The following is a 25336-nucleotide window of genomic DNA, read 5'->3' as shown; positions in this document are numbered from 1 at the left end:
ATTTTTTTTTTTTTTTTTTTAGTTTGGTACCAGGGATTGAACTCTGGACCTTGCACTTAAGAGGCAGGTGGCAACACCGCTGATCTAAATCCTCCGCCCTTCCCACACCCATTTGAAGGACCACACTGAAGTCTTAGGATGTTCTTCTCTTCCACCTTCCTGAGCTCCCTTGACACTTGTTTACTTCCTGTCTCTCTGCAGTGGAACCGGTTTCTATTTTTCTATTATTCATGTATTTCCTCCTTTGTTTATTGATCAGAAGACTGTGTTTATGTTTTTAGAACTATCTTTCTCATGAAGTAAGTCAAAAATGGAAAATGTGAAGACTAAAAGGGACCTGGGGGTGAGGGCAGAAACAGGAGAAAAGTGAGAACTCATTTTATTTCTAATTCATCTCTTTCTGGAAATTTGGTCTTCTAAATTTTCTCCTTTTCCTAAAGAAATGTGCAATCACTTTTTCTGATTTAAGCTAAGAAGAGATCATTGATAAGAATTCAAGAATGTATTACTAGAGTATGAATATCTCCCTCTTGATTTTTCAGCGTTGTGCCAGTTGGGAGTTAACTTGCTACTTACAAACTTTCAAACAAAAGAGTTTGGAAAGAGGCTAGGAGAATAGCTAATTTGGTGCTTGGAAATACCAGCTTGTGGATGGTATAGTTTGACTTAAGACATATGTATAATAAAATTTTAAAAATAACTTTTAAGAAGAAATAAATTTAGGGGTCATATTTTATAACAGTTTAAAATAGATAGATCTGATTAATAAATGGACATTTTTGAAAATTCAGGAAAGCAAAAAATACCAAACTTAAAATCAGTTCCATTTCATTTATCCAGAAAGGCACTTTTCTAATGATATGGAAGTAATACATGGTTAATGTCAAATTATTAGTACATATGAAATAATATAGAAAGAAAATTCATTGTTCACTTGATAATCATGATCACTTTTGGACATTGATTTCCAATCTTTTAAATGTGCAAATGGTATGCATGTTTACATATGTGTAAATATATGTGTGTATATTCATATGTATAAACACACATGTAACATATGCACTTAAACATGTAAGAGGAAAATTTTGAGATTTTTCAGTGGGATCACTTATCAGGAGAAAGTGTTGATACAATCTAGTTATCAGATAGATACCTTAATACTCAACCCCCCAAAAAAATCTTTTTTCTATTTATGTTATTTAATTCATTGAAATTTTTAATAATTTATTAACAATCCTGTTAATTCACTCATTGGAGAAGGTCAAATAGACACTACCCACTTTAATTTGCAAAGCTCAGTTTTGTATGAGACAAAAACAAACATGTTCTAAAAAAGTTTTATTTCTAATTTAAGAAATTGAAGTGTGAGATTTTCTTTTTGTAATCTAATCAAAAGGTTAAGTTATTGTACTTATGGGTTTGATGGTGAAATATTTTTATGTGATCAACATTTCAGATTAGTGATTGGAACAAATAATATAAATAACAAAGTTCATTCATAAAGCCAAGTTGCCCTTTACTAAAGTGAAAAAAAAAAAGAGACAGAGCTTATATTATGTTGTCGCAGCTCAAGGCAGTTTAATGTAATTTTAATAGCTGCAGCTGTTAATATTTTATATATAGTATTTTAATTAAGTTCAATATTTGCATACAACATTGGTTTGGTATACAGCAGCTTTTCAAAACTTAAATGGATGGCTGAGCTAGCTTTTGTTTTACTGAAAGGATATTTTTGATTTGGACTGAAGAAATGCTAAGACTCATAGCCCAGTTAAAACTAGAATTTCAAGAAATGTTTTTATCTATTTTTCATAACAGTTACATTCAAAGACTATATGAAAATTATTTTTCATATGATACAGCCCTGCTGGGACAGAAGGTCAACAAAGGCTCCTTGCTGTCTTATGGGTGATGAAGCAACTATATAGTATTTCCCTGGGGTTCTCTGTAGTTGAGTATTTAAAATATATTTGCACTTAAATTAAAGGGAATCTAAGCCTAAAAGTTATTCTTTCTGCTGCTGACCATGTTGGTTAACTGTACTAAATAAGTAAAGAATATAATGAAGCAATGGTCATTAATTTAATGCCAATATAACTATTGGCTATTTTCATCAAAGGTAATATTTATATCATATTTAATGGACATTACTGAAATTTTAATATTCTCCAAACAATTTAAAAGGCAAGCTCATTAATGAATAGAAATACCTTATTTATTTTAAAATCCACAGCTCACGGTATTTTCTTGGGCATAGTAGTTGCTCCATGCATTTTTTAAGATAAGGAAGAAAATCATGTGACCAGCACAATGCCAAAAAAAATCTCCTAATAAAAAAAAATAGTTGCATTATTTTAAAATTTAAAGAATAATAGGACTTTTACTTATAAATCTAATTCTTTAAATAAAAATTTTGTTTAAATTATATTACTTCTTGAAAACAGCTTATGCAATCAGTACAGGATGTCAGGTTCTGTCTGTGAATGCATACCACCATTCAAGCTGAGATACCTGAAATAATGGATTGAGAGAGGTAAATAATTGTTAGAAAGCTTTGTAAACCTTGTACAAAAATGACAAGTTTCTAAGAGAACAGGGCTTCTCATGTCTGCTTATTCATAAGATCCCTGTGTCATTTAGCTGGCATGTAGGGAGAGGGAAAATTAAGGAAGAGGGAAGCTCTTACCTAACTTCCTCTGAAATGCAACCACATTAAGCATACTAGTGACTGGTGATCTTCCCTTTGATCTTTGTTTACCAAAGTTGGTGTATTGGCTTCTAATTCAATGAGGAATATTACCTTCATCTGCATACTTGTCTAAAACTTCCTCTTTTTTGCAAAATTAAACGAATCGGGATATTTCTAACTTATGTTCACCCCTTGTTCATTCCAAGGGAGAGAGGCACTTTAACCCCATGTATACTTTATCTAATTCTATTTGACCCCTGCGATTTCCCTTTACAACATAGATTGCTGTGATTGCTTGCTCAGTTTACAACCAGTGATAAAGGAGTTGAGTGGGCGGAACCAAGTATAAGTGGTACCTTTAGACCTGCAGTGAACTGGAAGCTACACGAAGTGCAGGGATGATTTAATGAATCCAGGGGACATTACAGGAGCTGCAGAAAGTAGACATGCTCTGTGGATAGCCTTGTTACTAACAGCAAAAAACCTAACTTGCTGAGTTAAGGGACATAATTGAAGAGTTCTATTACTGTTGCCAACTTTGCAGATTGTGTGTGTGTGTGTGTGTGTGTGTGTGCAAAAGTGAGACAGGGTCTCACTATATAGTTCAGGCTGGCCTTGAACTCACTGTGTAGTCCAGGCTGGCATGGAACTCATGGCAATTGTCTTTGTGTCAGACTCCTCGATGGTGGGATTACAGACTGTGCCACCATGCTTGGCAAATTTGCAGAGTTTAAATCCTGAATACTTTCCTACCAGCCCCTCCTCCCTTTCCAGACTTGCTTTTTTTTCTCTCCCCTGGTCTCAACCCCAACACAAAAGGGCTGCCCAGGTATTTAGCTAACATATGAATTGTGTTACAATTAGGATGAGGTTAATGACTGTTTTCTTGAGGCAAGAATATTTTTTAAATTTGTGTTAAGCTCTTGCACTCAGTCAAGGATATCCTCTCAACTATTTTTACAGCCAACTGCCAGTCAGTTTTTTTTTCTTTTTGTAAACTATCATTACACATTGAAATCAAAGAGAAAACTCATTATTCTTGTCAAGTTCTGCTTGGGTACAGCAGGGTACAGCAGATTGTATCAGCGGTTATTCATGGGTTAGCCTACATTTAACAACTAAGAAGCCATTGAGATTTGAATTGAAGTCATAGAGTTCAGTTTAAGAAGTAGAAATTATAGTGGGAAAGGCACAAGACTCTCCCAGAGCACATAATTAGAGGTTTAAAGTAATCACTGTTTGGTGTGAACAGTACTTTCCAACTATCTATTACCAGCACTGATTTCTGTATATACCATTTTATTGCTGAGTCCCCACACTAGATGTTTCTACTTGAAAAACCATTAGAAGATTTTTCTGTTTAGGTCTTGATTTGAACTTGCCCTCGGGCTGTAAATGTTCCTCCATGGCTCTGCCTACTAGCCTGTGTGCATATATTGAGATAATTTCAAGAGCATTATATAAATATACCTTGTTTTTTATCCATGCAAACCAACCCATTATTAGGATAACTGAAGTATCTTTTCAATAATTTACATTTTATTTGACCAGGTTACACATGAGGTCAATTTTTCATGAGATTTTTATATTATTTTATTGAATTACTGTTTACATTTACTTATTCTGAACACATTTAAAGAAGAAAGGTCATTTGTTGTCTTCTCTAGACTCAAATTATTTTTGCTTTTTTCTATTTTCTTTCAGTCTTTGTTATACTATACATATATTTTATATAGTGGCAATTACAGTGTAAGACCTAAAGTCTCTCTTTCACTCCACGGAGTGTGAACAGCCAAAAAGGCCTCCACGATGCTGGGCCCTAACACCCAGCGAGGCTCCGGGAGCTTGACGGAGAAATGAGAAACCCAGGAAGGAACACACCAGGCTAGATGGTAAATAGACCTTAATTAGTCTGGCCATATGGCACTCCCGGAGCCAGGTAGCTCAGAGAGGCAACTGCTCAGGGGCTGAGGTGCTTTTTATAAGGTTTATTCTAAACAAAGAGTCAGGGAATTCACAGAACAAGACTGTAAATACACTGTTTATCTTATGTAGGAAATATTCTATGGTCACCTTTTGTCAAACCATTTGCCCCTGGGCCCGCTGTTAACCAAGGTAGCAATTAGCATATGAAGAAGCACAGTCTGGCCTATAAATATGGAGTCACTTTAGCTTATTCAAGTCTTACAACAGTATGAACACAAATTTGAGGGTTATTTGTTTAATACTGTTTTTTAATAAAAGAATGTCTAGATGACAAAATTTATTTTCTGGGAGTTGTGAAAAGGAAACTAAGACGCACAGTGGAGCTAAGCAGAGGTATCTCAGCTAGGCCCCCAGGCTGATAGCAGTCAAAGGTATTAACATATCTAAAGAAAAGAAAGCCAGAGCCACACACTGGCAGTACCCCAGGAAGTACTGCCCAGGGGCCTTCACTACTTCTTCCTGTCCAGATTCAGGAGTGGTGTCCTGAGATGAGAGGCCAGGACAGCCTAAACCAATATTAATATACATTTCCTTATATTGAGTGCCCTCTTTACTTAGGATTCTTGTTCACCAAATACCCCTCTAATTAAGACTTACCTCCCAAGTAATTTTTATTGCAGTGGAGAGAGAGAATAGACCAGTTACATATAAGTGAGAGTCCTCATTCCAACATTGATAAACATTTTCACCCTAAATGAGTAATTATTATAAGTTGGCATCTCATATTGGTAGAGCTACATGGAAGGAATTTTATGTCCTGTAAAAAGTAATTCTCATTGAGAATTAGTTTATCTTTCTTTTTTATACATTGGTCTTGTGGGCAGACCCTGGAAAATGGCAACAGTTGCACCCTCAGGAAATAGGTATTGAACACACTGGACCACAGAAACTATCACTGTGAAATGTTGATTGGAAATCAGTGGAACTTCTGCAAAATAATAATTGCACAATGTTCCTCGATTGGTAGTTACAATTTCCCAACCTTGTGTGCACGATCAATTCACAATTCATGTGTTGATATGAAGGTGTATGTGTGTTTGCATATGCATAGTACACACACCATGATGTTTAACATATAAATGCGTGTGTGCTGTTGATGAAAACATTCAAGCAACTCAGCAATAACGCAAGTGAATTTTACCTTTACCACACACATTCTGTAGCAAGTCACTGCTTCTGCCGTAGGTATCCACTAATTGGGTTATGAGAAATTTGCAGGGGTTTTCCTAGACAATAATATATCTATAAATACCTTTACACCTATAAATGATTGCAGGCCTGCATGTTTACATAAACGAGAACAAACATCACCGTGTTTTGGGTGATAAAAAACTTGCTGAAAGCCTTTTCTGTTCCGTTTATTGTAGTGACATGATATATTTCTTAGTTTAAAAATATTAGTATTTGCACATTCATCCCTGTATTGATGAAAACCTAACTTTTTACTTTAGAAATCTTTATACATATGATCTTTTTGCCTGTTTTTCAGATTCTGAGGGAATCATTGTGACACCTGAAATGAAGGCGTCAGTGGTAGCATTAATTGTGAAGGAGAATGACAGCTCAGTTTTGCTAACTAGTGGTTCAGTTGACATTCATAGCTGCAGTATAGCAGGTGCCTTTCTTCCCTAACTAGGCCAACACTAGATATGAAACTTTCACATTTATATTCTAAGGCTTAGTTTTTTTTATATATCAATTTAATTCCTCAAGTTTACAGCTTACAAATGAATTAAAGTAAGCTGACAACAAATAATAAGCATAAAACAACAAATAGCAGAAAACAAAACTAAGATTGTATTTCTTGTTTGCAAATGAATTTTCTTCCATTCTTTTAATAGTTACTACATTATTTTTTTTAAAGAAACAGAAAATAACAAAGAATTAAAAAACAGATCCACTAACCACTCAGAATCCCTCAAAATCCCTGCTGTTAATATTTTTGGGACTTTTAAATTATTATTTCTTTCTATGATTTTATGAGCATTACTTATTTTTCATTTTGCATTATATCATACTCTTGTTGCATGAAACAGAAAAAACTAAATTTAAATTTGTTAATAGAGGATGAAGTGGAAAAATAAAATTGTACCATGTTTATTCAGTTTCCTACAGTAGAGATAGAATATAATTATGGATAGACAAAATTGACATTTAACTTAAAAGTTATTTTAAGCAATAATTTCCAATTTTTCTATTCACCTTACTGATCATCTTGCCAAGTCCCTTATTTTGTATAAAACCACAAGGAGGCCTAATGAGTCCATTATTTAGTTAAACTTGCCTGATTTGTCTGAATAGCTGAAACATGAAAATAAGTTTTCTGTCACCAGGCAAAAATATTTTCATCCCAGCACTTTATTTTGTATTCCTCTTTTCCCAGTAATTCAGACTTTTGCCATAATTTAAAACTAGAAATCAAATTAACTTACCTTAAATCTAATCCTCACATTTCTGCTCACCCTATAAACTAATCTTACGGAAATAAAATAGCCAAGGAAAATGGAATGGTGGGGGAAACTATAAGGTTATTAACACTATACTAAATTAGAAAGTGGATTGTCACTTTTATAGCCAAGAGCTGTTTTCAACAGTTTATTTCCCATTTTTGTATAATTAGATAGCAAAGGATAGCTTATTATTTATGCTTTTGGTTTTCTGCTTAGGCATTTTTTTTATCCATTTGCTTACGCACAAGATTAAATGCGCTTTTTACATTAAATTAATAAAAGTAATATGGATACATGAACTGCATTCCTTTAAAAAAGTAAAGTAACGTAGTAGTTTGCTTTGAATTCTTAAATGTTGAAGTATAAAGTACCAATCTAAATAAATTCCCAAATATGAATACTATCCACAAATTTTGACAGCTTAAATGTAACAGTTTAAAGTATTGATTTAATTTACTAGAAACACATACACACACACACACACACACACACACATATCCAGCTGTCACTATTCACAGAAGGGATGAAATCTGTGAAAGAATCAATAGAGGACACATCAATATTTTTGATTCCTAGAAAACCAGGAGTAACTCAATATTACTCAGACTTTTATTTTCTCTTAAAAATGTATGTATCTCAGCCATTGGGAAATTCTCATTTTTTATTGCCATAGGCATCTGTGGGAACAACTCACTTGTCTTCATCAATGAACAAGGATTAATTATTCATTTGTTGTGTTCTTTGAAATCCTGTCTTTATAACTCAATTATAATGAAATGAGCACTTGGGAACCCTAACATTTAAATTTCCCTAAGCTCATGTGTATGTGTTAAATTGGTTTAAACTAATTCAGATTCTGTGATGGCTCTTGCGCCTAGGTGAATATATCATTTGATTCATAAGCATAGTAAAATTTATAGAAAAAATACTTGATTTTTCTGATGCGTTTCCTTCATTCTCTTGTGTCTGTCTTCATTCTCTTGTGTCTTGTGTCTGTCATTCCTGTGAATGACACATGCATTTGCCAGTGTGTCTCCTTAACTTTGAATCCATGGCTCAATTAAAATTCTAACCACTCTGATTATATTTGACTTGAAATTGGGATTATATTCCTTTTTTTTTCCCTATTACATTTTGTTCCTTTTTTTTTATAAGAACTCTAAAATTGTCTCTCAAAGATAAAAATAAGAAACTTTGGGAGAAACATAATTTATGATACCTTTTCAATACGAGTTTTTTGAATGGTGGGTCCCAACTTGTTATTTGGCTCAAGATCCACTTCATGGTCCCTTAACAACAGTAAAATTAACTATTTTTCTGTTAAACTTTTGATTCAGTGAGTGGTGTGTGTGTGTATTTGTGCACAGGGCTACATGAAAACTATTGTCTTACCCTATTAAGTATCAGACAAAACTAGTCTAAATATAAAAGATATAGGGATCACATTAATCTAACCATGGCAACAAACACATTTATAAAAACATGTCTTAACTTTCCTGAAATACTTTGTTCACAGCAGATATTAACTACCATAAATAAAACCCAGAGAGCCTCTTGTCCTTGATGCCATACTACTGTTGGCTGATTGTGACCACAGCTGAGCCCTGGAGGGTGGCTTTAGAGGACAGGAATTCGCTTTAGCCAGTGAGTTCTCTTGTCTCAGAAACCTCCCCTTTTCAAAGTCATAATTACTTTCTGAATATAGTGAATGCACTGTAATATACTATTTTGCCAAGTTTTTTTTTTTTCTTTCTTGAGCTGGATCAAGATTGTCCTATAAATACAACAAAGCTGTTATTAAGGGGAAAATACATATTGTAGGCAACTCCACTCTTCTAATACCTTTTCATTGTTTACTTGCTAAATTCTGTGTCTCATAACACAATTCCTCTCAAAAATATTGATTATAGCTCTTCTATGAAGCCTTCTTCTAACACTGAAAAACAATAATGTTCCTCCCTCTTTTACCATAAAAATGTAAGCTACTATGTTCACTGGATACAGATGTTTGCATTCTACTCAAAAAAATATTTAAAATCCCATCTTTGGGTTGGGGTTGTAGTTCAAGGATAGAGCTTTTGCTCAGCATGTGTGATGCCTTGGTTTGATCCCAGCACCACAAAAACAAAAACAACACTCCACCTGAACTCCTGTCCTTGGTATTCACTTTTTCTCCTTTAACTTACTTACCTGCTACAGAGGCTAGGGATCATCTGTTAATTAATCTCCTAGGTGTTTTATACAGAGTTTTAAAAAACAGTTCTTTAAAGTGCATGTAATGATCAGCCTATTTAAGAGATTCACCATTCTCTCTCAACACTACATATATTTAATTTCCTCAGTGACATTTCTCATCTTTTTCTAGGTTGGATTTCATGGAACCTGTACGTTATTACCTCAGAGAGACACTTGCACAAATCCAAACATTAGAAGTGAATACTTGTTCTCTTTCCCTTTCTGCTTCCTCTCAAACATCCAAATTATGCCCCCCTTGTTGAAGGGCCAAAATAGTAGTGCCTTTGAGTGTCTTTCTCTTAGGAGCATTTTCTATTGCTTTTTCTGCAAGTCTAGAGAGACAAATGTTCTCTTAATGACTTGGCTGCCTGGGTTGTTTCTATCAATGGCTTTTCTGCCCTTCACATTCTCAAAAACCAATCCCAATGGGCAGCTCTGCTTAAGCAGTGCCCTTCTTTTTTTGAGGGGGGCACCGGGGATCAAACTCAGGACCTTGAGCTTGTGAATTAGGCCCGGTGTCACTGAGCTAAATACCCAGCCCTAAGGACTGCCCTTCTGTTGGGATTGGGATACTCCGGAGCACAGTGTAGAGTCCGCAGGTATATGCCTCCCTTGGGGTGAGCTTAGGTACTCTGTGAGTAACTAAAAATGTGTCTTGCTCTCCAAACCGCCTCTTTCTGTCCTCATTTCTGTATCCCATCTATTTCCAATTTTTCTCAAGTCTGTTCCCTATGTCTCTGAGGCTCTGTGCCTGTGTTTTGGCCCAGCATCAGACCTTTGCTGGCCTGTCTTTCTCATGTGACTCTTCCTCTCCTGCATTGTGATTGAGATCTAAAAAAAATAAATCTAGAGTAATATACTAATGACCCCAAGTGGTGTATCATATTTGCATCTGTATAAAGGTTGTTCTGGAGATTGAATATTGGGGAATTTTTGCAATCTGAAAACATAAATCTAAGTTTTTATTAGGAATGTGCTTTTAGCCTTTCATTTTTACCTTTTTTCCCCCATGGATTCCACATTTTTATAACACTTTAATATTTCTAAGTGGATGAATATGTGATCATTTAAATTCCAAATTACAAAAGGAATCAATATATTATGCATACAGCTAAATAAAGAAATTAGATTTTGATATAATTAATCTGTTAAACTGTTGTGTTCAATCAAAACAAGCGAGTCAGTTAAAAAAGGGACTGCATTCTTTTCTTGGTTTACACAAACATACTCTCTTAAACAGAACCACCAAGGGAAGTCTCTTTCAGAGAGTGACATAGAACACCAGTTTATTTTTATGTATGTATTCTTTTAATGACTGAGCTGTTAGAGACTGAGAAACTCTATTGTCTCCCTGTACACTTTGGTTCTCATTCTCAGAGTCAGAAGGGACCAGTTTAGTTATACTCTGCTTTATTTCATAAGTTACTTAATGCTGTAGATTTCTTAATACACCTTGGAAGTACAAGACACAAAGAATAGAAAGAATAATAAGTAATGTCTACTGTCAAAATAAAAAGCAATGTCTGCCGTCAGGGAGTTGCCCTTAAGCAAATGAAACAGACGGAAGGCGATAAGGAAAACTCTTTGTACTCTGAAAACCCTCCATATTCTTTTGTCTTTAAACCAGGTACCATTTCTGTCAACACACTGCGTACACCCTATACAGCCCCTGGTGAGAGTGAGATTCTCGACCTGGATGATGAGCTGTACCTGGGAGGCCTGCCAGAAAATAAGGCTGGCCTCGTCTTCCCCACCGAGGTGTGGACTGCTCTGCTCAACTATGGCTACGTGGGCTGCATCCGGGATCTGTTCATTGATGGCCAGAGCAAAGACATCCGGCAAATGGCTGAAGTTCAAAGTACTGCTGGAGTGAAGCCCTCCTGTTCCAGGGAAACAGCAAAACCGTGCCTTAGCAATCCTTGCAAAAATAATGGCATGTGCAGGGATGGGTGGAACAGATATGTCTGTGATTGTTCTGGAACAGGCTACCTTGGCAGGTCCTGTGAGAGAGGTAGGATTTCAAAACATCGCACCAATTCCTTTAGATGAAATGTATATTAAATGCTGGCTTCAGACAAGCTGATTATTGACACGTTTACTGAAGCAAACTCTGTGAGCTGAATCCTATACTGGACATAGATTACTGATAAGTCTTTAGTGATTTTCAAAGGGCCTGGCTTTGTGAAGGCAGGGCTCTTAAGTATATTGCAGGGATAGACATGTGCATCTTCACTCACATAGGTCATGAGCCTAGGATGTATACAGCAGTTAACTGCTGTCTCTTTTGCCCAGTTTTTAACTTCACGATGGAAGACACTCAAAAAAGTCAAGCATTAGCCATACTTCTGACCTCCAGTGCTAATATCTGTGGCTAATTAATAGCAGTTAAGGCAAGATAAGCTGTAACTTGCAACTTCCCTGACCCTATTAGGTAAGATTTAAGCTAGCCCACTCATTTTGACTCGTCAACTTTCCCAAGGAGCAGTATTCTCACTGAAAAGCTGACTTTAAAGCTTTCAAATTGTTTTAACATTTCAGAATGCTATCTTAATTTCAAAGGCACTTACCTTTGGCTAGGAACTAACCAGTTGCAGAAGACTCATTACTTATGTATTTTAAGACAATAGCTGTATATGTTGCATTTCTGAGCAGGTTCCTCTGTCTTCTTCTCTTAGGAGGAGATAAAGCTACATTTTTTTCATTTTTTTCTTAGAAGGATAGCAAAACGGGATAAAGGAAGACTAAAGTGTGACAGCTGTCACTAGCTGATCTGCAGAGCAGGCTCACAGAAGAAACAGCAGAACAAATGGTTCCAGGCATGTCCTTCCATCGACCCAGTCTTTCAGATAAATGCTTTAGTCACTGTCCATTGTCACTTATTTTCTACAACAGAACTGAAAATCAATATGAAGAAATATTGATAAGTCGTTCCATTGTCCTCTCTTGGTACAAATAGCATTGCTCTATTAGATTTTTGATCTAAAAGTACCTGGCCTCTTATTGTTAAGCCATGCCTTTAGTTATTTGCTTTCTTTCATTCTTGAAATAGTTCCACTGATTTATCCTGAAACTTCCTAGATAAAAAGTATTTTGCAAAACCCCAAATTAAAATGTGATTTTGATTTTTTTATGTTAAAGAATAGGTACATCAGCTTGCAATCCTATTTCTAAAATTAATAACTATAAATAATTACTAATAACAAATCAATAATAAATAGTAGATTCAATATCCTACCAAAATGCTGTCATTATTCATTGTCATATAAAGGCTAATAAAGCTAGGTCAATAGATGGGCAAGTATTTTATCACATAGACATACTAATTCTCCTTATGATAGTACCTAATTATAACTCCTGTCGTCATCAGAGCTTAGCTCTTTCTATGTAGTTTGGTTTGTGTGATTATATTCTTTTATGAAGAATAAATAAAAAAATGTTCTTCCCCATTTCCTTCCTATTTTTAGTTTGTCTAGTTCTTTTGGAAATTTGTCAAAAGGGAGGAAAAAAATGACAATGCTGGCAAAAGGTACAATATAGTTAGGCATAATAGGAGATTATTGCACCTGCAAGAATTAAAGTTTTGTTTTAATTTTCATCGCTCAGAAACCTTCCAGTTATTCTGAAACCTCCTCCTTAAGCACAACTACAGAAGAGTAGCTCAACTGTCACATGAATTACGAAAGCTTTCAGTTTCATATGCATGGTGTACCACCCTGTGGCTATATTCAGCTACTACATATAGCAAAAATAAAAATGGAAATTGTAGAACTTTCTGAGCCAGAATGAGGGGAGGGGAATATTTATATATTGCAATAATTAATATTGCATAATTAGAAGGAAGGTGGGAAGTATATGTAAATTTTTAATGAGAATTTAATAGCAAACTTCATCCCTAAGAATATATGTTAATAATTTTTATCACATGAACACCTAGACATTTCTGTGGGTTTGTCTCCATGTTGGATATTTATTAGGGTGAAATGGTTGTTTTTTTGTGTGTATCCAGTTTTTCCTTGGAACTACACCAGCATATTGTGAGAAATCCTTTTTTTTTAGAATTAATTGTCTCAGATTATGGTGCTTCCTGAGAGTAAGGGAAATGTGGAGAGGTTGTCATGATCAGAATCACAAAGTTTGGATTCTGTCCCCTTTCCAGCGATTCCCTAGTTCATCAGACATAAGATCAAGCTTACACCTCTGAGTTCCCAATTTAAGAGAGGGTTTTTCCAGCACTTCCTCTCTGGATACATTATCATCACATAAGGCCATCAACCTCACAGACTCCAGTGAAACTCTTGAAATAAAAATAAATTAAAATCCAACATTTTTAAAGTTTCTGTATTGTAACTGTTGAACAATATTTTGTAACTTCTGGAGATAATTATTCAAAGTAATTTAAAAGTATGCTAATGTCCTTAGACACTGCAACTGGGAGAAAGGTGGTATAGTTACAGGAAATTTTCATCCCACCTTAAGAAGGCAAAAAGTTGGGCCCTGGGATTTAGCTCAGCGGTTCGGTGGCCTGCCTTGCAAGCGCAAGGACCCAAGTTTGATTCCCTCCCCAGTACCCCCCAAAAAAAAGAAGGCAAAAAGTTTAGAAGAAAAAAACAAAACATTTATAAACGAAGTCAAATACTGTTTTCTTCTATGTATATCGACTATAAGAAGGAATAATTTGTATAACAATTTAATCTCAGTAATATGTAAAGTAAAAGCTTTTTTGTAATCAGAGGTCTACTTTATACTTGTTTGTTAAAATTCTAGCAGATGGAGGGACAGATGTCAGAGCAATATAATTTGGCTCCCTGTCTGATTCTCATCGTTGATCATAATATGTGACTGCCTTTCGGCAAAACCAAGACAGGTGTACACTTTAGACCACAACAAGGAATGATACAGAAAAGCAAATTTATCCAACGTAATGACAAAGGAGAAGAAGATATAGAAGACAAAGTTCAAACTGTTCTTCCTCACTGGGAAGCATTGTACTAGAATTAGCCTTTTAAAAGACTCTTTTTACATTCTAAAGGATAAAATGATTTTATACTGCTAAAGGATGTTGCCAAGTAGCATCACCTTCAGATGTCAGAATGTTGTCTCATGTCTGTTTGGCAACGCGAGACTACAACCTTGTGCATTTTTCATTTCTTGTCTAATTAAACATTAACTCTAATTATGAAGAATCGTTCAGGCTTTCAGTTCTCGTTTATCAGCAAGTTATTTTCACATTGAGAATTGTTCAAAGTGGCACTGGGGGCACTGGAGTTTTACTACTTTATTATGTGATTTCATTCATGCAGCATTTTGGAGAATGTTAATGTCCAGTGATCCTGATTACTTCCCTTCTCTGGATTGTATTTCATAATGTATTTATGATTGATTGTCAAACAACTGTATTTTTAAAATGATATGTCCCCTGCTATAGTTTTCAAATTAAGAGTCATGTCACAGAAGAGTATACAGTTGTTTTATAAATAGGAGCATAGAATAGTAAAATAATTGTACAGATTAATAACTAGGAGAAAGCTAACAATGTTTTCTGATTCCAAAGTAATCAGGCATTCCATAATGGCTTCTTAACTTTTAAATTGAGGTATTTGATACTTTATAGATTGGATTGAGTGTAGGGCAACAAAAACGCAAGGTCAATTTCATTTAAAGTCGTGCAAAAAACTTTTTTTTCATGAGTTTGCTATAATTTTGTAATCGTATTTTAATTATTTGTTGAGCAACTACTACTTGGTCACCCACACTGACCTCTGTCATTTTGATATTGCTGTACTTGGAAATCTTCTCATCTAATTGAAACTTCTTATCTAATTGGAAAAGCCAGTGCCACCATAGAGAATCCCTGTATTTTAAGATCATATTTTATTTTATTATGTATTTATTTATGTATGTATGTATTTATTTATTTATTTTGGTATGGGGGGGATTGAACTCGGGTCCTTGAGCTTGCAAGGCAGGCCACCGAACTGCTGAGCTAAATCCCCGGCCCACATATTTTATTTTTTCAGTGGCTAGGTCAGATAGCTTTCTAGTCTGCCTGTGCAGCCTAGTTATCTCCTTCAAAAATAAATTTTGATCACATATATCAATGAATTCAGTTCCTTTTGCTGTAAATAAAGCTTTGTATTCTAGTTCAGATAAGGTCTTTCACATACTTTAGTGTCATGTATGATGGATAATTCATTCAATTCTTACAGTGTCTCTGCTATGTGTCTGGCCTGTTTGGGACACTGGAGCATTAGCTAGGCATAGAGAAAAGGTTATGGGGGACTGGTCTGTGGGTCCAGGCCAGTGCATTCTGAAGGGTGAATAGAGATTACTGCCTGCAAGCGATAAGAAGTGGGGATATTAAAAAATGAAGTGGTAAATAGATGAGAGTAACTCTAAAGGGGAGCAGGCCTCTCTGGAGTAACATGTGACAAGAGACCTTGAGTGCAGGAAGAGCCCACCAGTTGAAGACCACTAGATGAGACCCTAGGACTGCAGATATTTTCATGAGCAATGGGGTTGTGTAGGTGGAGCTTGCCAGGTGAGGGGGTGATGCTAAATGCTAGAGCCAGAGAGAGAGAGACCACGGCCAGTACTGTACACAGTGGCATATGGACCAGTTAGAAGGAGTACAGATTTTGTTCTGATTGCAAAACCACAACTCTAGAATATAGTCTTAATAAAGAGGACAGTTGTACCAGTAAAGTTAATGCTATGCCAAGATAGTAAAACTCCCCTAGTTAATATTAACTCGAGATAGTTTTTTCTTGTTAAATGGCTCTCTGAGTTAGCAGAAACAGTAAGAGTACAAAACAACTCGTACTTGTTTTGCAGTATGGCAATGCCATATGGAGCTCAGCTCTGAGAGGGACTGTCCCTTACAGTACTTTGCCATACACAGCCTTTGCTACTTGTTTCTTTATTTCATGTAATATTAGGCACCCCACTGTTTCTGTCTACCTCAGATAATCTCACTCACGCACGCCCTCAGTCCCACTGTCTTCCTCCAGTACAACCAAGGTACAGAGTTAAGTGAGGTTTTCATGATATTTGTAGGACACCAGGGTTGTGCTTAGGGATAATGTTTTAAGTTACTCCTTACCTGTAAATGAACCATGAGATAAAGTTACAGTTTGTGTTTTTTTAAAGACATTGACTAGTTAAAGCTAGTGGCTCAGAAGAAGTATCTTCCCTTGTTTTGCAAAATACAATTTTTCTTTTTGAACATCAGCTTTGGTAAAGTGATGAACTAGTTCATGTGTGTTTAAGTCATAACAGTAATTCTTTCATTGTTGTGGCTGCTTTTAAAGGTAGAGGTTATGAATAAATTATAGCAATAGTTTCTTTTGGCACTGTGGTTTTACTGACAGCACACTGAGGATCACAAGGTTGAGTCAAACACTAAGATATTAGAACAAAATTTGTAGTCCTTTTAATTGACCTAGGTGGCACGGTAGATGGTCCTGGCCTTGGTCTTTCTCTCTGGCAAAAAAATAAAATAAATAAATAAATAAATAAATAAATAAATAAATAGGGTTCAGGGCAAAGCTCCTGTGTTTAATTCTCAAAGAATAGTGAGGAGAAGAGGGAAAGAATGGGTAGGAAGAGGAGAAAAATACATACCTGCTATTTATAAGGGAAATATACATGCACTATGCTTATGATCCAACATGGTAAATGCTACAGATGGAAAGTGGGGACAAACAGGTGTGTTCATACTTTACAGAGGATCTTTGCTTTCCCTTGAAAATGTCTTATTTTAAGCAGATGAGCTGATTTTATAGTGTTGTGTTCTAGATAGCCTTTAACAGATTGCCCCTTTCCAAGTATAATTGCTCTCAACTGACCCAGAGCTTAGGATTTGCATTTCCTTTCTGCAGAGGCAACAGTGTTGAGCTACGACGGGAGCATGTTTATGAAGATCCAGCTGCCGGTGGTGATGCACACAGAGGCCGAGGACGTGTCCTTGCGGTTCCGGTCTCAGCGCGCCTATGGCATTCTGATGGCCACCACGTCAAGGGACTCCGCGGACACGCTGCGGCTGGAGCTGGACGCAGGCCGCGTGAAACTGACGGTCAACCTAGGTAACCACCTGCCTTCCGCCATTCAACTAACACCTCGCAGTTTCAGTTTTGCTTGCAAACATTGATCAAGTAGCCTGTTGGCCATGCGAAGTTAAAACACTTAATGATCCTATTTCCATCCTTTATCTTAATTTAGGTTTTTCGGGGAGGGGCATCTTTTTGTTTTTGTTATGTTTAACATGACTGAACTGCTTTGTGGTTCGACCACTGAAGGTTGTTCAAAGTGAAGCCATAACTACCAGTGAGCTGAGCTGAAAATACGTACTGGCCTCAAACGGAATTTCCTGATGTATTTGTTCATTTTCTGATTGGTTATAAGTGATATCCTTGCAGATAAATAAAAACCTAACTAATTTTACTTAGATGATATCCATATAAAATTTCAAATTTCAGCTATGCTATCCACATTAGCTGTTGATTTTACTCTCTCACGGGCTTCTCCTTTGAATAGTCACCTTTCTGGTCCTTCATCCTTTCTGTTTTGAAGTACTGTGTGCTATCAAACAGCGATCCACAACCCTTCAATGCCCAAAGTCTGCGACCCTCAGCAAACAGCCATGAGAACACTAAGGACACAGTCTCTCCTACAGAAAGATAATGCTTTCCTGTTTATGTGCACCATTAGGAAGCTGTCACTACAGTAAAACCTCACCAACCTGGATGAATTTGAGGGGAGAGTCAGGCTGAGCAGAGAAAAAAATCAGACTGATAGATTCTTAAAGTTTAAGCCGTTTTGTTCTCCATTACATTCAAAACCACAAACTAATAGCTGAGAAAATCTTGTTGAGGAAAGGGCTCACTAGGCTGATTTTAATTCATGGATAAGAATTGCCCTTATTTATCACTTGGTTTCATGCAAATTTGTGTTTCCAGCTCAGAGTGAAGTATTTGAAATCAGTTTTCTCTGTGAACTTGTCATTTCAAAACCTTGTTTTAATTTGAAAGGAAGAAAACTTCTCAGGAGATCTCAGTTCATACCAAATGAAGATTTAATATTCTGCCCAATAAGTTTCAATATGACAATTCACTCCAAATAGAAGGAGTAAAATGAATGAGGTTTTACTGTATTTTGCAAAATACACATAGAAATGAGTCAACAGAGGAAGAAAGATAAAATATGAATCTACATAGATTTAGAAAAGACTAGAAAGATATGGCACCCCTACCTATATTTTCAAATTGTGCTGGGCAGAATGGTAACTCATAAAATAAAAATTAACCCATTGGTAGGCTATTGCATGTAATTACATTCAATTAAGTTAAAAAATAAATTGGTTTTATTTTTAAAAACTTATTTGACAGTGCTCTCATTCACAGTCCTGTTAGATTTCCCTCTAGTGACAACGATAGGTTGCTACAAGCTAGTCAAAATAAATTGCCTAATCATAGTAAAGAGGCTGCTGGTCAAAGTAGAAAACACTCCTGGGAATTTTTCATCAGCAAAGCATTCTGTAGAAAGAGTTGTGTAGCTGCTGGTCCTTGGCTGCTTGCAACCACTTTTCTGATGCGGTTGACGACACATGACAAACTCAGCTATATGGAAACAGAATCTAGGTTTATATTTTTCATGTTCCCCAAAGGCATTAAAACCAAAGCCAACAAATGTATGTATATGTATGTATGTATGTATATATATATATATGTGTGTGTGTGTGTGTGTGTATATATATATATAACACACTCCACATAGTTCTTTCAAGATGGCCACTATAATCACAATCTGTGTTATCCACATCAGACATTCTATTCTTATAGTATCCGCCTTCATAAAATAAGAAAGGGCAAATTCATTCACAACACTTACTGCATAGAGATAACACTGTAGCTACGAAGAGAGGAGTGGGCTTGTGTGCCCAGAGAATTACTCTGTAGAACGCATACAGTTGTTTCTTTCCTCCTGCAATTAATAGAAGATGTAGAATATGCAGCTAACATCTGGCTGTTATTGTATTGTATCCAGGAAAGTGAAATTTAAAAACAAGCAGACAAACAAGCAAAAAACATCGAGTGAGACGAGAATACTTTTAAATTGCTCTCCATTTGACCCCTGCAATTCTGAAGGATTCTGTTGGCCTTTGTGGGATCTTAGATTCCGGAGGTCCAAGATGTCTGAGCCTAGCTGAGCTTGCACTATACCCCATTGTGACGGAGCACTTTTTAATTTTGCTGAAAATGATGATATGTTCTTTCACAGATGGGGAGAAAGTTGCAGCCAGTCTAAGTCAAGCATCTTTGACAGTTAACTACTCTTTATGCACTTAGATTTGTCACCATGTAGCTTTGTTTGAATTGGCCATTTTTTTGAAACATTCTCTTATTGTTTCCAGTGGTGCAGTTTTATCACAATAAATCTGGGTTCTAGAAGTATGTAAAGAATAATGATATGGAGTGGCCATATTTGCATGTGTCTGTCCCCGGAAGGGTGGACTGTGATTTTATTGGATGTCTGCAGCTATTACCTTGAAGGATAAATTTTCATTTTTCATCTATTCTTCCCCATCTAGATTGTATCAGGATTAACTGTAATTCCAGTAAGTGCCTATTCAAAATTTTTAAAATGTTATTCCTCCATTACGATGTAAACTAGTCAAGAAAAAGAAAAGAGAGCAGAGAAATGTGTTTAGAAAATTCATGACCTCACCTTTGAAGTATACCAGTCCATCATCTAGGTTGTAAAAATTCATTTTGAAATCTGTACAACTGAAGACTTTCCCACTGCAGTTCCTATTTCTTTGTGGGAAGAGAGGCTCATAAAAGAAGGGGCAAACACTTTTACAGACCTGCAGATACTACAAATGGCCTATGTATGTATGTATGTATGTATGTATTTTTCCAGATCTTGGCCTCTTATAGTTTACTTCAAAACCTATTAAGAGAAAATACTATGGGTTTTATTTCCTTCTATTTTTATCACATAACTCAAATATGGAAAACAAATATTTAAATTTTCTCATGTTGAGAATTACTATAAAATCCTTCTAAACTCAAAGTTTTATATATCAGATTGTTTTTCTACATTATAGATTATTGATCTAAAGCGTTTGTCTTTGACAACTAAGACTATTTACATAATGAATTTTTACATCCTAATCATATATTTGAAAACATGACCAATACCCTTCAAATCTGTGATATGCATGCCAATTGATCAGTCTGAAAAGATGCATGGACTGAGTTTTGTTGGAATTTGGATTAGAGATTTGAAAAGATATGAGGACTGTGGTTTTATTTTGAGTTGTTGTATTACCTGCAAGGCAGATTCATTTTGTGTTTTTACATCAATGTTTAGGTTTCTCTTTTCCAGGTTTTGCTGGGCCACATAAAGGAATCTCCTCCAATGAGCACAAAGTCATTAGCTATTTAATAAAACAGTTCTAACAAACTTCTAACTGACCCATATTAGTAAAATATTGTTCTATATGCTTGGAAGAATTCTCAATGTAAGTTGATGGAGTTAATTTCTTTAACTTTTGGTGATGCATCCAAACAGCAATAATTCATCCTTTGAGGAAGAAATGATTGTCTGAAAATTGAGAAGAAAGATTTTTTTTTCTGGTAAAATAATACATTATCATATTTCTTCTCATATAGCTCATATTTGTATTAATGCATTTTAGTATTTTTAAAATAGCATAAAAGTAAGTTTCTCTAATCACAGCTATAAAATGATAACTGAACCATGACATTAAAATTTAATTATAAGCTGCCACATGCCAGACATTAAAAGAAAATCTCAAATAGGATTTCTACCAGTAAATTCTTAAAGCTCCCAAAATGGAATTTTTCAGTTCTCTTCCCAGCCTTCTCTCTTCTTTCCTTTCAAAAAGGAACTCACATTTTATAAATCTGATCAATGGTTCAGCTCTGGGACAATCACACTGGCAAAGTGGCAACATCATCCCAACATCATCTCCCCAGTCCAAGTAGACATTTTCCTGATGTCTTCTGAATCTTAGAAAGCCTTTCTGGGGATACTACCATCTTATATCTTCTTTTATTTTATTTCTGTTAAGCAAACAATAAACCATAGGCCTTCAAATTTATGAGAAATATCTATGTAAGTTCTAACAATGAGTAGAATTAACCAAATCAAATGTGATTCTCTGTTGTTTAGCTACGTCCGTGAGTTTTTAAAAATATATATTTCTAGTAAAATTACGTTGTTAGTCTTGTGATCTCATTTGGCTACAGTCATGAGATTCTGTTATTAAAGGTAGTCTTTTTTCCTCCTCTGGATATTTCAAAGAATAATAATTTTGAAAGCAAAGATTTTCCCTGGTTAGTGAATTTTCCCCTCTTTAAAGAGAATTTCGTACATTTGAATCACTTGGAGTAAATGAACGATTGTGAGCTTTCTGTGTACACTGGGACGGGACTGCAAATGCCTTAACTTGACCACAGTCACTGGAAAGCACTATCAATGAGCATGTAATGCTTCCATTGTCTTTTGAATTTGTTTCATTTGGGGAACAGCAGGCAAAATGTAGTTGGAAATTCAAATTTAATTTAAGAAGAAAGACTCAACTTTGAGAAAATGTAAGGATTGGCATATCAAATAACACAGACCTAACTCATAGTGATTGAATGAAAAAAGATTTCCACCTGGAATTCAGTTATTACCAGTAAAATTAAAAATATCTGTATCTCAGTCTAACTCGTATTTTAATGAAAGGCTGATTGATTATATGCATTCACTGTATCTCATGGGTTTGTCTGAAATGAGATTAGTGTACATTTATTATTCAATGTGATTAGTGTATCTTTATCATAGGCATATAACAGTATTATCTCAGAATTGCACCACAGGTATAATATCTACTGTATTTTGTGAGATTAATATGTAATACTTAAACTGATATCTTTTAAGAAAAATGTCAATGGAAATATGCAAACCATAACATAAATGATTATCTTACATTGAAAATTAGTGTTAAACTAAACTATTGTTGGAATGGAAATCTTAAATTTCCCCGTAGTTACTAAGAATTGCTCCACAGATTTCTATAGTCACCTTCTGCTTTCCCACCCTCCCTCCACCAAGCTTACCATATCTGTACTTGATGTGGGAAAAGAAAATACAGGTAGCATCACATTTTTCCAATCTTTGATATTGAAGAATGGGTGAAGAGGGAAGAGAGCCTGGCTGTGTTCACTCAAACCTACAGGTCTGTAACAGGTGACTGGTGCATTTTCTCCTCACCCACAGCTGAGTCCGTAGTTCAGAGGCAGAAACTGAACCCACCGCAGACCAGCAAGGGCATGGTCTTTTGTGAGATTCCTGAGAAAAGGCAGATTTGAATTCCATGAGTTATTTCTGTGATATCCCTCTTTCTACCATTTTTCCCCCATAGGGGAAAGGCTGCAAAGAGGTTTTAAGCAAAAGAAAGGAGCCTCTTTTCATTTAGATGGAAGATTATTTTCATGTGTGGATATGGTATTTTTTTTTTTTATAAAGAGCCATCTCTGTGAATTGTGGCCACCTTAGTGTCATAATGAATGACTTGATCTTTCTGATTACAAACAAGGTGCCTAGGCGCTCAGCGTCCCTAGTTTATTGATACATATTAATATATAAATCCTAAAATACTTTTTTTTGCTGCAATTGGGAAGTAGATTTAGACCAGTTTTTGAAAATCATAGATTAAGTGGGGGAGCATAGGGGCCTGCATTATTCATAGCTTTCTGTTCTGCTCTGTTCAGGATTGAGGGGAAGTGACTTAGATTACAATTTGCTCCCAGTCTCCTCCAATACTGAGAATAGGAAACTATCATGATTCAATAATTTTATATTGAAGTTGCTAAAAAAAAAACCATTATATTTTAATGCTGATAATTTCTTCTCTGAACAATAAAGGATATTTCACGTAGAAGAAAAGGACTTTACAGTCACATTGTGTTAGCATAAAGAAGAAAGATTGTTTGAATTTATAAAAAATTATAGACCACTTTACAAAAATCGTTATAAAAATCCATACTAACACAAAATACTAGCCAATATCGAAATGAAGACATGTCAGAACAAATAACAAAGTGCTTTTTCAACTAACACAGACATTGCATGAAAAGGTGAGTGACAGTCTCTTGCCTTGTCTATGGTATTAAATAACTTAATAAGTTTTTGTAAAAAAAAACTATAAATAATGCAGAATGAATTTTCTAATCCTTGTGAAATTTTCATAAATGAATTAGGAACAGGGTCTATACAGGACATGGTCACATTCTTCATTCATTGCGTTTGCTGAAGTACATAGCTTAATGTCTTGGGAACTCTTAAGATACCAAGGCAGTGGCAGTTTCCATAACTCCAAACAATACATCCAAGCTGATTCAGCTGTATGTTTCTGACTTTTTTTTCGCTCACAAATTGGCCATTGTAATGGGGTGTCACTTGATTAAATAGTCCCAAGATTTTCTTTCTTCTGGCAACCTTAAAAATCTTCAGTGTTGTAGTCTTTAAAGGTTTAAATACATTGAAATTTGAAGACTAAACTTGTTATTATTAAATATGTGAGTTATAATGATCATATAATTAAATACTTTCATTACATAGCAGACTTTGAAAGTCTTGTACACCTTTTGTCTTTATTTTTAATGTCTTTTTCTCCCCTAACTAATGAAGTAATTGCAGAATGTCCTTCTTGTCCACAGGAAGACTTGGGGCCATTTCTACATCCATATAAAATGGATTTTAATAAACTCATGATCTCTGAGGCTTGTTTTGCTTGCTTGCATTATTTGACTTTCTGTATGCTCTGTACAGTTGTCTCTTCTCCTGCCTGCCTACGTACTCTTCTACCGATTTCACTCTTCTTACTTTTCCATTTCCGAAGTTGTTTTTCTAATGCTCTTTTCTCTTACTTTTTTACAAGAATAAAAATATCTGTGGATTTAAAACATTATTTTAACAGAACTTCCAACTTCCCTCAAACTGACTTTAAGATACAGAAACAACAGAATTCCAGACAATAGTAATGGAGACAAAATGTCACAGGTTGAATTCAAATTCTTTTTGCTCTTCAGTGCTCAAGCATTGGAGACAGAAGAAAATCTCAGGTCAAGTGTTTAACCTTATGCTTTACTTGGAGATAGATAAGAAACATTCGAGCAGTATGTTATTGGAAAACATGCTTTGATGGATGTCTGGGATGGATAATAAGATCTCTGTATTATCATTTTATTACCAGAATGAAAAGATCAACTGGATATTAGTTATCACCAATTTTTCTGTTTCGATAAAAATAGAAAGCAATAAAAGAATGCAAAATGTCAGCCTGTGGCACTTAAACCATATTAGATTGCTCTGATCAGGCTGCTGCTTAGCAAGCTACTTAAACAGATAAGAGGAGATTTCTCGGCTGGCACTTGTCAACTTGAGGCACATTTTCTGTTCTGAGCAGTCCTGCAGCACCCCAGGAGCAGGGACTGTAGAAGATGATCTTCAGTCTCTACCCCTGTGTTTCAGCCACTTGATCTATCCCCACCTTGCAGTGACTGGTGCTGTACACTTGGCCAGGATGGAAGCAGCTCAGGGAAAGAAGGGATATGAAAATATAAATATGGCAAGCAGGAGTTCTGTTTATTTTTGTTGATTTTAGTTGAAGGTACATAGGAAGGAAAAGATAGTTTCATAAATTATTTCTAGCAAAATTTAAGAGGAATTGAATATAAAATGCAGAGGGAGATAATAGGTTTCCAACAGATAACAAGTAGCTAAAATAGGTGAAGGGAACTGGACATGCCAAGGAGTCCTTAGAAAATTACCAAAATTGGAATGACATTTGAGGGAAATTTGAATTATTCACATTTAAATTTATGAAAATTATACACAGGAGTACAGGTTTTTTTTTTTTTTTTTGCATATTTGGTTGGCTGCATAGGTCCGTAATAATAATTTG

The 25336-nt window shown here is 35.4% G+C and overlaps 1 protein-coding gene across 13 annotated transcripts in view; it reads left to right on the top strand.

Annotated features, from left to right (window-relative positions):
* The window catches only part of Nrxn1 (neurexin 1), a 986324-nt gene that overhangs the window by 382592 nt on the left and 578396 nt on the right, over positions 1–25336 (top strand). For 8 of the 13 annotated variants that reach the window (XM_033763969.1, XM_010615819.2, XM_033763974.1 and 5 more), the window contains 3 exons: positions 10988–11371; positions 17238–17441; positions 19946–19972. In XM_033763969.1, coding sequence (XP_033619860.1) covers positions 10988–11371; positions 17238–17441; positions 19946–19972 — 615 coding nt within the window. The remainder of the gene's footprint in view (positions 1–10987; positions 11372–17237; positions 17442–19945; positions 19973–25336) is intronic. The other 5 variants (XM_019206287.2, XM_019206286.2, XM_019206285.2 and 2 more) reach the window with 1 other exon arrangement.

The sequence above is a fragment of the Fukomys damarensis genome, unplaced genomic scaffold (assembly GCF_012274545.1).
Source record: "Fukomys damarensis isolate Sample0158 unplaced genomic scaffold, DMR_v1.0_HiC HiC_scaffold_2, whole genome shotgun sequence".
Classification (NCBI taxonomy): Eukaryota; Metazoa; Chordata; class Mammalia; order Rodentia; family Bathyergidae; genus Fukomys; species Fukomys damarensis.
Note: the sequence above shows the minus strand (reverse complement) of the source record. Positions and strands in the feature narration are given on the sequence as shown.